Genomic DNA, 18033 nt, shown 5'->3' with positions numbered 1-18033 from the left:
TTCCCAACCCATCCCACAAACCTTACCAGGATTTCCCTGACAGTCCCAGTTGGCACAGATTCCCCATCTTCCCAACCCATCCCACAAACCTTACCAGGATTTCCCTGACAGTCCCAGTTGGCACAGATTCCCCATCTTCCCAACCCATCCCACAAACCTTACCAGGATTTCCCTGACAGTCCCAGTTGGCACAGAATCCCTATCTTCCCAACCCATCCCACAAACCTTACCAGGATTTCCCTGACAGTCCCAGTTGGCACAGAATCCCTGTCTTCCCAACCCATCCCACAAACCTTACCAGGATTTCCCTGACAGTCCCAGTTGGCACAGATTCCCTATCTTCCCAATCCATCCCACAAACCTTACCAGGATTTCCCTGGCAGTTCCAGTTGGCACAGATTCCCTATCTTCCCAACCCATCCCACAAACCTTACCAGGATTTCCCTGACAGTCCCAGTTTGCACAGATTCCCTGTCCAATCTGTAACAGGTGGTCTGTGCCAATCATGTGGACCCCGAGTGCCCGCAGTGTCCCATGGTCCACTGACTCCAACACGTCCCAATGGAGGTAGTACAGGCCAAGATTGTGAAGCAGAAGTTGGGGACTGATTATATCCCGAACAAGCGACCTGTCGGTCATCACAGTCTTGGATGGGGGCTTCCACATTATATCATCTGTAAATATTTCCAACAATAATATTGTTAGACATGATAAACAAACTGATGCTGCAGCTCCATATTCAAACGTGCAGCTAACAAAAACATCACAGGCACAAGATTTTCATGCGGCTATGTGGTCTAGTGGTATGACACTCGCTTTTGGAGCGGAAGGTCCTGGGTTCGAGCCTCGCGCTCGGCGCATAGTTGAGTCCTTGGAAAAGGCTCTTTACTCACATTCTCTCACCATACTCAGGTGTAAAATGAGTACCTGGGCGTTAACAGCATTGTCTTTGTCCAAAAAATTGTAATATCGCCGAACAGGCATCATGTCCCGTCCTACATGTTAAATGTTGCTGTTGACCAGGGACCCCTTGTAAAGCGATTTGAGAATTTGAGAACATTTAGTGGATAAATATGAGTGGAAATGAAGAAGAAAAAAATCTGTATATTATTTTTAAAGGAAAAAAGATATCTGAAGACAAAAATATCTGTATAAAATTGAAAAATGCAAGTTTTCATCATATATATATATATATATATATATATATATATATATATATATATATATATATATATATATATATATATATATATCTGAATAGATACTCTAGAACACAAGAATAGACTCATAGTGGTAGGGAAAATAGCCATGCCCTTCAGCCTGATTCGAACAGTCTGAATAGACATCATTCAATTAACAACAGCAGTGATTGTGAAACTAACTAAGTGAACTACAAAGCCAGTGCTATTGATGGTATGCATTTAAGTAAGATACTCACCCGTTTGACCATCTGATCAATCCTACAACTTAAAAAAACTATGCGTAACCTTTTAACATTTATAATCCGATTGAGTGAATCTTAACGAGAGCTAATCACCAAAATACAGTTTAAAAACATTAAGAAAGAGCAAAGTGACCTCGAATTCATTCTATTGTTTGTAAACAACCAAACCCAGCTGTGCTTGTCCGAGCAGGTTTGTTTTTGTTTTGTTTTTAAGGGTTTTACAGCGCTTGCAACACATTAAGGTCATATCAGCGCCAGTAAAAAAGGAAGACAATGGGATAGTGTTTTTGTTTTGTTTTTAAGGGTTTTACAGCGCTTGCAACACATTAAGGTCATATCAGCGCCAGTAAAAAGCGAGAAAATGGGAAAGGAAAAAGTTCTAGAATTACAATTAAAGCATCCAAGAAAAATGAAGACAAAAGGGTTTTGGTTCAAATAGGAAACAGATGTAGATTCCAAGAGCACACTATCAAAGTACTTAGAGATCACCTAAAAGTCTCATCCAGACACGCACGCATGTCCCCACTAAGAGTTTTGTTTGTTTGTTTGTTGCTTTAGGTCTCTTCCAACACAATTGAGGTTATATGAGAGACCGCTGAAACAAAAAAACAAGCAATCTAACAAAAATAGTACAAATGTAAATCAAAATCATAACCTAAAGATATCATAAGCTAAATTATAAATAACCAAGAACAAACAGACAGAAGATTTACAGAAAAAAAAATATCCCCTGTCAAAAATACAATCACAAACCAAAGAAGCAGGATAGGCTAGTAAAGAGAAGAAGAAACGACATCACTATCGGATCGTACACCCATGCGAACATCATAGGTATATGATTCAAGGGTGATGCTCCCATCCAACCACCCGCCCCACTAAGAGTAATACACTCAAATGTTTACAAATCATATATAATATGTATACAAAACATAATACAATGCATAACAGAGAGATGATTTACAAGGAAAAAAATAACATCCCCCAAAACTAACTAGACATTTGACTGTCTCCCTCTCAGCCAGGATATCCGGTAGGACAAAACCAAGTAATCTCATTCTAAGACACAGACAGAAAGCATGTTGGAAAACAGATATCGGGGGAAAGACGACACAGAATGTACCTCCCTGCCCACTATGGCCCGAGCAGGTTTGAGGGTGTGGCAAGATGTTTGCTTTGTAAGTAGAGAAAGCAGTGGAACTAATAAGTAGCAAAATGAACCCTGACCCTTGTTTCCTGAAGGACCTATGACAGGCATGCAGTCCTTGGCCATGAGCTGTGACCGGATGAGAGATGTGACGGGAGTGAAGAAGCCCATGACCTCTCCTTCTAAAGGGATGAACTGGAGGTAGTGGATGAATGCATCCATAGGGGTGACATCTGGTAGAGTCTGAGGATGGAGAGTAAATAGATATTACATTAATGATGGTGGCAATGGTGGTGATGCTGACGACGATAAGACAACGATGATAGGCATGGTAAGGGATACTAATCAGGAACTTCCACAATTGTATAAAATGTTACTCTTTATCATGTTACGCCTTATCTCAATCAGAAGTGAATTTCATTCACAAACAAAAGAACTGATATTGATCATGGTGGATGTTGGGGTTTTTTTTTAGCCATTTGCCTAGATAGCAGTGATTGCATATTTGTTGCAATTGGATTCAATAGTCTGATGTCACGTCGCCCAGCAACGGCAGCCATCATGGTTCTAAACAAAGAAAATCGGTACTTTTTATTCTTCCTGCTGGCTAGAACTTTTCATATGTCTTTTGATCAGAATGTGTAAAAGTCAAAACATGATCAGATTTATAATTTTTTTTTCTCCTCTGGATAAGTGTCTATGCTCGTCGGAGAAATATTTCATAAGGGCATCCGTCATTGTTCTGATTGTTTAGAGCCAGTTACTAAGTTACCATGCATCATTACGAGGGAAGTGACGTTACGACTGTTGAAGCGTATTAACACATGCATAATTTTATCCAAAGGGTAGTAAATAAGCATTATGTCTGTTAAACCCTCTCCTTACCAACCATAGGAAAATCGTCACATTCGTTACGATCCAACCAGCACTTTTATCATTCAGATTTCTTTTGTAAATCCCACAATTTAAAGACAAATGTTTTATTATAGCTATAAAAACGTGACACTGTGTGTAGAGTTCATTTTTGCGGATCTATATCATGAATAGAATGAATTTGTTGCTTTTCTGTTTGAGTAAGAAAAAATTATTTTTATGTTGGGTGGGTGTGAAATTTTGGGAAAAGTGCTGAAAATGGCTGGGATGGAAAGATTAAGGCTACGGTAGTTGTTCAGAGCATAAGGCCCATTAAGCAGAAGTTAATCCTGATTTCTGTTCAAATAGTTGCCATGAAAATTTCAAGACAATATCACAACAATAAAAAATGAAAAAGACTAAGTGCGGCTATGTGGTCTAGTGGTATGACACTTGCTTACGGATCGGAAGGTCCTGGGTTCGAGCCTCGCACTCGGCGCATAGTTGAGTCCTTGGAAAAGGCTCTTTACTCACATTCTCTCACCGTACTCAGGTGTAAAATGAGTACCTGGCCGTTAACAGCGGTGTCTTTGTCCGAAAAATTGTAATATCGCCTAACAGGCGGCATGTCCCGTCCTACATGTTAAATGTTGCTGTTGACCAGGGACCCCCTGTAAAGTGCTTTGAGCACATTTATTGGATATTGCGCTATATAAAGCTCAAAGCTCAGAATGTTAGTTGATTTGAGCTGATTTGTGACCATTATATAATCATATTGGTGACGAACATTTCATTGGCAGGATATTCCCACCTGTACTATTTTTAATGAAGTAGATTAAAATGGCCGATAGCGTTACCAGAAAGCTGTCCCAAGCTTCGATAAACAATGCTGGTATCCGGTCACGCAGCCACTGGTTCCAGCAACTATCTTTATCCACAGCCTCACGACTTGATGGGACATTGAAGTCTCCTGTGAAGGGAAGAATAGACAAATGATTAGAAGTGATGAAAAACTAACAATAAAATGAATGAATGAATGAATGAATGAATGAATGAATGAATGAATGAATGAATGAATGAATCAGTGCTGATGGTGACAAAAAGTGAAAAAGTAGGAAAATGTTGAACGATTGCCTTTAAGCCCCATATTTACTGCACTAAACCCCACTTTTAGAGCAATTGAGATGATAGACTATCATTGATACTCTAGCTAACTTCTGGAGAGTGGGAAACTGCACCTGTGTGTTCCACCACACATCAACTCTTTCATCGCTAGCACATTGTTTCGAGAAAATGTAATTTTTAAAAGGAGGAAATTCCTCCTCTGGACTCCAAAATCGCGGATTTCCGCGGATCAGAGGAAAACCATCAGCACTGATGAATGAATGAGTGAGTGAGTGAGTGAGTGAGTGAGTGAAAGAGTGAGTGAGTGAATGAGTGAGTGAGTGAATGAGTGAATGAGTGAATGAGTGAGTGAGTGAGTGAGTGAGTGAGTGAGTGAGTGAGTGAGTGAGTGATTGAGTGAGTGAGTGAGTGAGTGAGTGAGTGAGTGAGTGAGTGAGTGAGTGAGTGAGTGAGTGAGTGAGTGAGTGAGTGAGTGTGAGTGAGTGAGTGAGTGAGTGAGTGAGTGAGTGAGTGAGTGAGTGAGTGAGTGAGTGAGTGATGAAGTGAGTGAGTGAGTGAGTGAGTGAAGTGAGTGAGTGAGTGAGTGATGAGTGAGTGAGTGAAGTGAGTGAGTGAAGTGAGTGATGAGTGAGTGAGTGAGTGAGTGAGTGAGTGAGTGTAGTGAGTGATGAAGTGAGTGAGTGAGTGAGTGAGTGAGTGAGTGAGTGAGTGAGTGAGTGAAAGAGTGAGTGAGTGAATGAGTGAGTGAATGAATGAATGAATGAATGAATGAATGAATGAATAATGAATGAATAATGAATGAATGAATGAATGAATGAATGAATGAATGAATGAATGAATGAAAGCATGAATGAATGAATGAATGAATGAATGAATGAATGAATGAATGAATGAATGAATGAAAGCATGAATTAAAGAATAGATGAGTGTAAAATGAATTATGAAAATGAATTAATTAATTAATCGAATAGTTAATCGATCAATCAATCAATCTCTTTGTCTATCCATCTATCGAATCAGATCAAGATATAATGAAAAAATCAATGCTTCAGATGGAAATTTATAATTTAAATATTCAGATTGAATGTTGCGTTCTGTGAGCTTCCTTTATAGGTGAAGGTAAATCAATTAGGTCATTAATCAATGCAGTGGATCACGTAATACGTTTTCATACAAAGACTGTAAAGCAATGATATGCGGCTATGTGGTCTAGTGGTATGACACTCACTTTTGGATCGGAAGGTCCTGGGTTCGAGCCTCGCTTGGCGCATAGTTGAGTCCTTGGAAAAGGCTCTTTACTCACATTCTCTCACCGTACTCAGGTGTAAAATGAGTACCTGGTCGTTAACAGCGTTGTCTCTGTCCGAAAAAAAAATATAATATCGCCTAACAGGCGTCATGTCTCGTCCTACATGTTTAGTGTTGCTGTTGGCCAGGGACCCGTTGTAAAGCCCTTTGAGCACGTTTAGTGGCTATTGCGCTATATAAAAGTTCATTTTAAATTATTTTTAATGATATAATTTTAATAAAACTGTGGATAAGCTATATAACTAAAAAATGAAAGTAACTTAATTTTTAAATGAACATGGAAAAACAATGCCGAAAATAAACTCACCCTGCACTATAAACCTGAATCCATATGACTGAAGAGGCAGGAAAGCAAACACAGGCAACTGGCCCAGTCTTGTCTGAAATGCAATTCAAGATTACATCATAAGAGGTTTCAATTTTTAAAAACAAACCAAAACAAAAAAAAAATAAAATAAAAAAAATAAAAAACTCGATTACACTATCCACACAGCAATTCTAATTTCAAGATATTCTGTTATTGAATAGTTGACACAATAACAAAAATGCAGAAGTGCTAACGATCCCAAGAAAATATATATTTCAATTTTTATATCCTAAACAAACACTTAAATATTTGAGGTAAAAAAAGAAAAGATATAGATATGGTATGCTTCATTCAAATCGTTCATAATAAGAAGGAATTTCAAGAAAATATTGAAGTATGCCTGCTGTAGGAGAATAATGCTCGTGGCTTGTTTATCTGGCACTAAATTCAACGTCCTTTTAGTGTATTTATTGTAACATCCTTTTAGTGTATTTATTGTAACATCATTTTAGTGTATTTATTGTAACATCCTTTTAGTGTATTTATTGTAACATCCTTTTAGTGTATTTATTGTAACATCCTTTTAGTGTATTTATTGTAACATCCTTTTAGTGTATTTATTGTAACATCCTTTTAGTGTATTTATTGTAACATCCTTTTAGTGTATTTATTGTAACATCCTTTTAGTGTTGTATTTATTGTAACATCCTTTTAGTGTTATTTATTGTAACATCCTTTTAGTGTATTTATTGTAACATCCTTTTAGTGTATTTATTGTAACATCCTTTTAGTGTTGTATTTATTGTAACATCCTTTTAGTGTTGTATTTATTGTAACATCCTTTTAGTGTATTTATTGTAACATCCTTTTAGTGTATTTATTGTAACATCCTTTTATTTGTATTTATTGTAACATCCTTTTAGTGTTGTATTTATTGTAACATCCTTTTAGTGTATTTATTGTAACATCCTTTTAGTGTATTTATTGTAACATCCTTTTAGTGTATTTATTGTAACATCCTTTTAGTGTATTTATTGTAACATCCTTTTAGTGTATTTATTGTAACATCCTTTTAGTGTATTTATTGTAACATCCTTTAGTGTATTTATTGTAACATCCTTTTAGTGTATTTATTGTAACATCCTTTTAGTGTATTTATTGTAACATCCTTTTAGTGTATTTATTGTAACATCCTTTAGTGTATTTATTGTAACATCATTTTAGTGTTTTATTGTAACATCTTATGTGTATTTATGTAACATCCTTTTAGTGTATTTATTGTAACATCCTTTTAGTGTATTTATTGTAACATCTTTTAGTGTATTTATTGTAACATCCTTTTAGTGTTAGTATTTATATTATGTAACATCCTTTTAGTGTATTTATTGTAACATCCTTTTAGTGTATTTATTGTAACATCCTTTTAGTGTATTTATTGTAACATCCTTTGTGTGTATTTATTGTAACATCCTTTTAGTGTATTTATTGTAACATCATTTTAGTGTATTTATTGTAACATCCTTTTAGTGTATTTATTGTAACATCCTTTTAGTGTTGTATTTATTGTAACATCCTTTTAGTGTATTTATTGTAACATCCTTTTAGTGTATTTATTGTAACATCCTTTTAGTGTATTTATTGTAACATCCTTTTAGTGTATTTATTGTAACATCCTTTTAGTGTATTTATATAACATCCTTTTAGTGTAGTTATTGTAACATCCTTTTAGTGTATTTATTGTAACTTCATTATCTGTTTAGCCAAAACACATCTTTTGATGTCCATATGTCAATTAACATTATCATTTAAAAGACAGGATGAAAGATAGTAGTTGTTCCTTATAGAGCCATAAAGCCCACAGATCAAAAAAAATCTCAACTGAGCCCAGGCTCTACATCAGTCCCTTTAATTGTGAGGCGAGTGCTCTAACAACTGAATTAGTGGGACTCCCAGATGAAAGACAGAAAAATGAAACAAAAGTCTTCAACCATACATAATGGTGCGGCTATGTGGTCTAGCGGTATCACACTTGCTTTCGGATCGGAAGGTCCTAGGTTCGAGCCTTGCGCTCGCTCAGCGCATAGTTGTATCCTTGGAAAAAGCTCTTTACTCACATTCTCTCACCGTACTCAGGTGTAAAATGAGTACCTGGCGTAACAGCATGGTCTTTGTCCAAAAAAATTGTAATATCGCCTAACAGGTGTCGTGTCCCGTCCTACATGTTAAATGTTGCTGTTGACCAGGGACCTCTTGTAAAGCGCTTTGAGCACATTTAGTGGATATTGCTCTATATAAAGCTCAATTTAGAATTTATAATCTATGACTTACCCCTTGACTGAGTGTGTGGGTTTTGTCCTTCAAAGGGAAGGCCAAAGCAATCTCTGTGGAAAGAACATCCACTCCTGATTTGGCCTGAGGAAACAAAACAATCATAATATGATCAAAACAATCATTTGATCAAAACAATCATTTGATCAAAACAATCATTTGATCAAAACAATCATTTGATGAAAACAATCAAATGATGAAAACAATCATATGATGAAAACAATCATATGATGAAAACAATCATATGATGAAAACAATCATATGATGAAAACAATCATTTGATCAAAACAATCATATGATCAAAACAATCATTTGATCAAAATAATCATATGATGAAAACAATCGTATGATGAAAACAATCATATGATGAAAACAATCATATGATCAAAACAATCATATGATCAAAACAATCATATGATCAAAACAATCATATGATCAAAACAATCATTTGATGAAAACAATCATATGATCAAAACAATCATTTGATAAAAAGAATCATTTGATCAAAAGAAAAACAAAACGAAAAAAAAAAAAAACTAATATGAAACAACCGTGGTGACATAAAACATCAGCCGTCTTTCGAGATCATTCCATTTCTTTCTCTACATAAATACAGTAGTAAAATATAGTGTCATGATAAGATGTGAAAATGAAAGAAAGGCGTAGGCATCAGATAGCAAATTCTGCTGCCTTTATGTCCTATTCACGAGGTGCATAATCAACAGTCTTGGAGAATCAAATGTACCTTATTTATAGATAGAATGTGCTTGGCCAAGGAGTTCACAACATTGCCATCCGGAAGTATAACGGACCAACACACAAACTCTGTGTAACCATGAACTTTTATAGTCTGGTTAATACAGTTTAGTGAGAACAACTCACAAACGCGGATGGCAAAAACAATAACAAAGGCCTGAGTTACGTCATCTTCGAACTATCTATAAAGGGTTCCACAATTTTTGACCAAGACTACTATGAGACTCACCTCAGCCGACACCTGAGTGGCATCCAGTACCTTCCGTACCACCAACCACCTGTCAATTCCATGGGTATGAGATATTTGAACTTCCCCTGTCGGAAGGTCTCGGCGACTCATTTTCATCTCACAGCCTTCAACCTAAAATAATGATGTATATAAAAAAATTTTTTTAATCAATGGAAGATACCGTACATAGCTGCCAACCCACCAAGCTTATTAAGAGGGAGTTTTGGTCAGAAAATCAGGGAGATTCAGAAAAAATCAGGGAGATACATAACTCGACCTTGAGCTGTGACTGACTGATTGAAACTGACTTGTTTACTTCTTTTGAATGCTTACGAGTACGGTACTCTCAATCTGAATAATTTAATTACAATCGATATCAGCCATGTACAGCTATTTAACTTCACAAAAAAGAACGGATTCGGTATCGGCCTTTCCGATTGACTTAAACTCACTTCCGTTTACAAAATGGAGGACCGGAATTTCACGTTACGTTACCGAAAGAACTGAAAATACCCGCATGGTAGGCTAACATGGGTTCTAGGCCTGGGCCTGGGCCTGGGCCTGGGCCTACAGTCAGGCTACTGCACGATAATGCGGGAGATCGGTGTGACGGGCGGGAGCGCGGGAGATGAACTAAAAATGCTGGAGTCTCCCGCAAATTCCGGTAGGATTGGCAGCTATGGATACCGATCATTAAACTCTATGCCAAGTTTAGTGTTGTCAGATTTTTTAATTAATGCCTTACATTTTTGGTTGCAAAAGCCCTACCACTACCATATCGGTTGGTGAGTTCCATGTGTCAGAATCTATCCTTGATGATGCTTTCAATTATCACATCACATCGTCTTCATGGCAAGACAAATCACAAAGTTGCCTATCTCTCTTTTGATGGGCTAAAGCAATGATTTTTTTGAAAATAAAGTTTTAATTGTAAGAATCATAAAAAATCTGGTTGCAATTTAATGACCAATCATTTCTAACTGGCATCTTTCATAGTAATGAGAGAAGCATAACCTATTCTATTTACTCTATGCAATACATATATATATATATATATATATATATATATAATAATATATATATTATATATAAATATATATATATATATATATATATATATAATATATATATATACAGACATGCCAACCCTTCACATTCCGAAAGTGGAATCAAAACGCCTGAAAATAGGAATTTGAGACAACAAAGAGGAATTTCACCTCTTTCACCCCCTCCCCCCTCTTTGCTTTGCTGTTTTTTATTCTTACCATTATCATCATTTTTTGAAAATCGGAATTTTAGAGACATTGGCGGAATAGGACAAAAAGGAAGAGTGAAAATAGGAATGATTCCGCCAAAAGCGAAGGGTTGGCAGGTATATATATATATATATATATATATATATATATATATATATATATATATAATATATATATATATATATATATATATATATATATATATATATATATATATATATATATATATATATATATATATATATATATATATATATATATATATATATATATATATATATAATATATATATATATATATAATATATATATATATATATATATATATATATATATATATATATATATAATATATATATATATATATATGTGTGTGTGTGTGTGTGTGTGTGTATATATACTGATCATGCACATAAAGCCAGAGTTAACAAAAATTTGTTTTTGTGGAAAAAAAAAAGAATAACAACGTCTTGCTGCCCTTTGGAGAGGACATTAGTCTATCACAATGTAGGTACTGTCTGACATATATTCTAGCAACCCTAAGTATTATAATATATTTATATACCTTGATGGGTTGAAAATAAGAACGATTGAAGATTGATTAGTTCCATGTCATAATTTATTCTTCTTCCTTGTTTTACACGATGGATGTCATACAACGAACATGTCAAAAGTGAAAGTGTCAAAAGTGAAAGTGTCAAAAGTGAGAGTGTCAAAAGTGAAAGTGTCAAAAGTAAAAGTGTCAAAAGTGAAAGTGTCAAAAGTGAGAGTGTCAAAAGTGAAAGTGTCAAAAGTGAAAGTGTCAAAAGTGAAAGTGTCAAAAGTGAAAGTGTCAAAAGTGAAAGTGTCAAAAGTGAGAGTGTCAAAAGTGAAAGTGTCAAAAGTAAAAGTGTCAAAAGTGAAAGTGTCAAAAGTGAGAGTGTCAAAAGTGAAAGTGAAGAGTTTATCCGGAAATCAACTAACAATAATTACACTAAGCCTAAATTTAGTTTTGAAAAATAAAATCAATATGGCTGAAGTTACCTTGTTTACGATGGTTATCTCCCGTAAGCGGTGCAAAAAGAGAAGCAAGGATGGTTGGATATCGTTGAATCTGGCAGCATGGGTCTCTATCTGTCCCTTGATGTCATCTGTCCATGGAAGTAGGATCTGTGTCTGCCAGCTGACAAGGGGGGTAAATACAAAATATTAAATAATTGATCGTTCAAAATTAAATGAGTCAATCTGTCCCTTGATAAGCTTAACAACGCCACTACCACACTATCACACTCATCTGTAGTGTTTCATTCATCTTGTTTTGTTGATAAAGGGGAAACCCGAAACGTTCATTTGAAGCTTACATTCAATGAAGCTTACATTCAATTTCACATTGTTATTTACCTCTAAATGATGTAATCATACCAGGGATTTTTTTTAAAACTGTAGATTCGACGGCAATTCAAAGATCTTTTGACCTATGCAACCAATAACATGATATGTTGTGTTGACATGTATATGTGTGCATCCCTGACATAATCAGTCGCATTTTTGTTTTGCGGTTTGGTTTTTTGAAAACCCAATGTCTCCTGAGCATTTTAATCTTTATTTGAAGCAAATCGGGTGATTTTTCATGAAATTATGGTCATATGCATGGGCTAGCGTGTGAAACCCTATTTTTGAGAAAATCGCTTCTAAAGTTGACAAGATCTGATATTATGTATAATAATTACCTTCATTAAAAAAATGAAATAAAATATTTATGAGTTAAATTGAATCAAAATATTTCATCAATATGAAGAAAAAGTTTTGATTTAATGATTTTTGATGAGAACTCATTTTCCATAAAAATTGACCTCTTGACAATATCACAGTTCAAAGCTTTTCACCATGTCACGACTGACTATCTCAAGGACGCCAACATATTTCTATGGGGAAATCTCACCTTTCATCACAGGAAGGTGTGTCATCGTCTATCCAGTGAGGCATGATGTAACCCATGGGTCCACTCTTGACGTCAAAACAAATGTGGAATCCGTTGGAGTGGATCTCCGGACGATCTGTGACACGGAACACTGACTTGAATCCAATTCCTTTCTGACCTGAGGAAATTTAGAAAAAATGAGATTAAATTAAAAAAAGAATATAATTTCTTTCCAAGCTTCTGTTTGTAATTTTAGATGTAAACAAGCAATTTAAAACATTTTTTTAAAAAAAGAGAAATAAATAAGAACATTAATAAAGATCAGATCCAAAACACACCAAAGACAAAAGTACACGCAAAAACAAACAAACAAATTAATTAATTAATTAATTAATTATCATATAAATAAATAAATAAATATAAATAAATAAATAAATAAATAAATAAATAAATAAATAAATAAATAAATAAATAAATAAATAAATAAATAAACCAATGATTGAACCAACAATTAACCAACCAACAAATGAAATTAATTAATTAATTATTATATAAATAAATAAATAAATAAATAAATAAATAAATAAATAAATAAACCAATGATTGAACCAATCAATTAACCAACCAACAAATGAATGAATGAATGAATGAATGAATAAACAATTTTTTTTAATGAATGATGAACGAATGAATGCATGAATGAATTAATATATAAATAAATAAATTGATTAATTGATTAATTATCAAGACCGAAAAAAAATTACATGGATCTGAAAAAAAAAATGTACAGACCAATGTATCCAAGCACGTGTTTAGATTTGGTGCTCTTCCCCACATCACAAAGGGCTCGTATATTCCGCTCTTCAAATCCAAGCTCATTATTCTGGATTGCCACACCTTAAAAAAAAAAAAAAGAAAATAAAAAAATACAGGCCAAAGTGAGTACCTACTAGAATGCTAGATCAACAAACACAACAGCTTTAAAAAGGAAACCTCTTATTATAATTAATGCGAATCATTCCAGCCTCAAGCCCCTTCTTCCGAATGTTTCTGCAGTTGTTGGGTGGGGACCCCTAGTATAGTGCTTTGAGCACGTTTAGTGGATATTGCACTATGTAAAAGCTCAAGTTAATTTGTTGGGTTTTTTTTTTTTTAATGTGAGGAATGACAGCTTTATATGCACTTAAAAGTGTAACATTTTCAATAACTGTTCTCCAAAACTTTAATTTAAAGATTTGAATTTGAAGTGTAAAAAAAAAAGAAAAAAAAAATTTGGCCCCAAAAACAAGTATATTATACTTCAGCCATACCAGAGGCATCAATGACAAAGTTGAGAGAAGGGGTTATGCTACTGAGGTAGGTGTTGTCGTCTGCATTTTGAATCAACTCCAGAACAAAGTGGGTGTCCTTACTGTACAGGTCTCGGGACAGACGCTTCAGACTTCGGCCTTGCCTCTCTTGCTGAGTCTGGAATCATGAAATCAGAAAAACAGTTACCTATAATAAATCAAATCTCACCCTCACCCCCCCCCCCCCCCCCCCCCCCCCCCCCTCCTCCTCAATCTGGCATTATGTTAGGGTAAACCAGAAACCAGTGAATTTAGAGATCAGGTCTAAATTATATTATATATCATAATTATATTATTATATGGTCAAAATTAGACATTGTTTCTCTAGTTTTGTTTTGTTTGTTTTTTGGTTTGTTTTAAATGTTTTTTCTTCTTATTTGCTTAGGGTTGTTTTTTTTTTGTTTTTTTGTTTGCTTAGTTTTTTTGGGTTTTTTTGGGGCTTTGTTTTTTGTTTGTTTTTTTTTTTTTTTTTTTTTTTTTGGGGGGGGGGGGGGGGGTGTTGTATGCTATCAATACCAAAATTCTTGCATAAAGTAGTAAAAATTGAAACAGTATTTATCCATGTTTAAAAGGGTCTGCTAAATTAATTGTACCCTTTTTTAAAATGTTAAATAGAATAATAAATAGGTACCAACCTTCATCAGCTTGGATGCCTCCTCACTCAATTCAATTCCTTCCCCAAATTCCTCCCTGCGAATTGTGTCCACCACAAGGCGACACATCTCCTCTCTCGTCAAAGGTTTTGGCTTGACTATTTTGTCTTTTTCCTCTTCCTCACCCTCTTCATCATTACTTTCATCTTCTCCTTTCACTGTTTCCTTAGATTTTCCTTCTTCAACCATCTTTTCATCTGTTTCTTCATTGACGGCGAGATTCTGTTCAGTGCCTTCTTCATTCTTCTCAGCCTCATCTGATTTGTCTTCTTCCTCTTCATCATTTTCACTGGTACTCTCACTTGATACCTCTATGATGTGAAAAATAAAGAAACAAAAAAAGAACCTGTACAATTTAACGAGTTATATCAAACATATAATTTATTCCAATCATTTTATAACAACTCACTGATATCTCGCGCTATAAATATTATTCAATCTTTAAATAGAACATTTGCTTGAATTTTGTGACAAGATGAGAAACTACATTGATAAGCCACAGAGCCATAAAATTGAGTCATAAAAAATAAAAAAACTAATTTTATGCTAAAATGGTAAAAAAACAAAACCTGATCGTCCAAAGAAAATAAAGATTGACCGAATACAGACAAGCGCCAAAATAATCCCCAAAAATGTGTTTTCTAATTTTTTATGTTTAAGTGACAGTAAACTCAGTAAAACCGGAACTAAAAAATGATTTCTTTAAAAGACAATGAACCACCTTTTGTCATAATTAGTCTTAACTGAAAAGAGTCCTGAATATACGATACCCCACAAAAATAAGCAATAAAACACCGTATGAAAAAAGCAATGAAAGACCCTTATCCATTCAAATCCTGAAGGCAAGATGGCGGCTTTTTGGGCATATACTCAGAAGAGATGTAAATATACCAGCTAATAAAGCCATGAATACTTTTTTCACCCCATCTGGACACAAGAAATATCAAGGTAGACCACCCACGTCAATTCACACTGTCCTCAATAGAGACTTAAAACGCCTTCAAAATAACAAAGTATTAAAATCAAAGGAAGACCTTATGAACTTAGACAGCAAAAGACCGTGAACAGTGGAAGGAAATGACACGGATGATAATAATAATAATAATAATAATGCTGAAAACTTATATAGCGCTATAACTCCGAGACACCAGACTCTAAGCGCTTAAATTACAAATTACTTTGGCTGAAACATACTCATTCACACACACAAGCACACACACACACACATACACACACACACAATACAACACACAACACAAACCAAACCTATCTTGCTTCTCATACCATCTACTAAAATCGAAACAAATATGTTTTAAGCGAACGTTTAAAAATAGACAAAGATTCTTTTTCACGAATGCTCTGCGGTAAGGCGTTCCAAATAGAGGTCCGAAATGAGAAAAGGATCTCATTCCAGCATTTTTCCGAATTCGAGGGACAACTAGTTTTGTGGAATCACTGGCCGAACGTAAGGGCGGGGTTTTGAATATCTTTCAATTAGTTCTGAAAGGTAGGAAGGGGCAGTACCTTCAAGACAACGATACACTAAAACACAAGCTTTGAATTTAATTCTTTTCTCAACAGGCAGCCAATGCAGGTCATGAAGTAGAGGTCCGGCAGAGTCGCACCTACGCTTCATAAATACTAGTCTGGCAGCGCTGTTTTGGACAATCTGAAGACGTTTCAGATTGTATTGCGAAACGCCAAACAACAGAGCATTACAATAATCCAATTTCGATAGTACGAGGGACACAACCAGGTGCTTGGTCACATCCTCAGATATGAACCGTCTAATGGAAGCAATCTTTTTTAGTTGGAAAAAGAGAGATCTAACCAAATTATTAACCTGATGCTCCATCGACAGTCCAGAGTCTAAGAATGTGCCAAGGTTTTTCACTTTGTCAACAATTTGAATAGAGGCATCCCCCAACTTCAAATCTGTTTCACTTTTCCACTTGATTAGAGAGGCAGCTGAGGCGTCCCCATCGGATGATTAGGAATCAAAAGGCCTCTAGTCAGTAAGTAAGTCAGTCTTAATATACATCACATAAACCTATCTCTTATGTTTTTCATCGCAAAAACAATCAGTTTTAAAGAGGACGAGTGACACCAACCTGCAGGCAAATCCTGAGCTTTATTCTCTTCTTCTTCAGATGAAATGTTGCATACGTCATCATTGTCCTTATCATTGTCATCTTCAGAACTCTCTTCAAACTGGAGTAACAAGAATTGTAAGAAACATTAACTAGATGCTTTATTCTTACAACTATTTTTATTATTTATCATCATCATCATCATCATCATCATCATCATCATCATCATCATCATCATCAGCAGCAGCAGCAGCAGCAGCAGCAGCAGCATCATCACCATCAGCATCATCATCATCATCATCATCATCATCATCATCATCATCATCATCATCATCATCATCATCATCATCAGCATCATCATCATAATCAATCATTATTATTATTATTATTATTATTATTATTATTATTATTATTATTATTATTATTATTATTATTATTATTATTATTATTATATTATTATTTTATTATTATTATATTATATTATTATTATTATTATTATTATTATTATTATTATTATTATTTATTATTATTATTATTATTTATTATTATTATTATTATTATTATCATTATTTTTTTATTTTTATTATTATTATTATTATCATTATTATTATTATTATTATTATTATTATTATTATTATTATTATTATTATTATTATTATTATTATTATTATTATTATTATTTGTATTATTATTATCATTATTATAATTAGTCTCATCATTATCAGTAGCATCATCATCATAATCGTCATCTCCATCATCATCATCATCATCATCATCATCATCATCATCATCATCATCATCATCATCATTATCACCATCATTAACAATTCCTAAACAATTAATTTTTACAGGTCTTTTACATAATTTCCAAAAAATAAAAGCACCTACTTCTTCGTCATCATCATCATCATCATCATCATCATCATCAGCGTCCGAACCCACCGGCTCTTCCTCCTCCTCATCCTCAATGGTCTGTCCAAACAATTCATCCACGACCACGTCACGCACAAGATACGCTGGGAAGGTCATCTTCTCTTGTAGCGACTCAGCCCACTCGGTAATGCCCAGCAGAATCCCGAGACACTCTAGCCGTTCTCTCTGCCAAGGCAGTTGACGACACAATTGTCGGACAGCCAGTTTGGATTTGGCAGCACCCACCACCTGATTCAACGGATCCAGCAGCACCTTTGTGCATTAAAAAAAAAAAATTTTTATAAATGGTTAAGTTAAAATGAAATTTTAAAAAAAGAAAATAAATAAAAAGAGAAAAGATAAAAAAAAGAAAACATAAAA

General features: G+C 34.5%; 1 protein-coding gene across 1 annotated transcript in view; it reads right to left on the bottom strand.

Moving 5' to 3' along the window:
• Window positions 1-18033, bottom strand: part of LOC144977643 (uncharacterized) — a 72414-nt gene that overhangs the window by 50060 nt on the left and 4321 nt on the right. Inside the window, exons 4-16 of the mRNA XM_078923059.1 lie at window positions 17629-17925; window positions 16762-16861; window positions 14633-14961; window positions 13959-14115; window positions 13441-13545; window positions 12670-12826; window positions 11772-11910; window positions 9494-9625; window positions 8509-8592; window positions 6181-6253; window positions 4298-4410; window positions 2669-2831; window positions 435-674 (exon numbers count right to left, since the gene is read on the bottom strand). Coding sequence (XP_078779185.1) covers window positions 435-674; window positions 2669-2831; window positions 4298-4410; window positions 6181-6253; window positions 8509-8592; window positions 9494-9625; window positions 11772-11910; window positions 12670-12826; window positions 13441-13545; window positions 13959-14115; window positions 14633-14961; window positions 16762-16861; window positions 17629-17925 — 2089 coding nt within the window. The remainder of the gene's footprint in view (window positions 1-434; window positions 675-2668; window positions 2832-4297; window positions 4411-6180; window positions 6254-8508; window positions 8593-9493; window positions 9626-11771; window positions 11911-12669; window positions 12827-13440; window positions 13546-13958; window positions 14116-14632; window positions 14962-16761; window positions 16862-17628; window positions 17926-18033) is intronic.

This window comes from Berghia stephanieae, chromosome 7 (genome assembly GCF_034508935.2).
Source record: "Berghia stephanieae isolate SIO BIC M18660-M18661 chromosome 7, UCSD_Bste_1.3, whole genome shotgun sequence".
NCBI classification, from domain to species: domain Eukaryota; kingdom Metazoa; phylum Mollusca; class Gastropoda; order Nudibranchia; family Aeolidiidae; genus Berghia; species Berghia stephanieae.
Note: the sequence above shows the minus strand (reverse complement) of the source record. Positions and strands in the feature narration are given on the sequence as shown.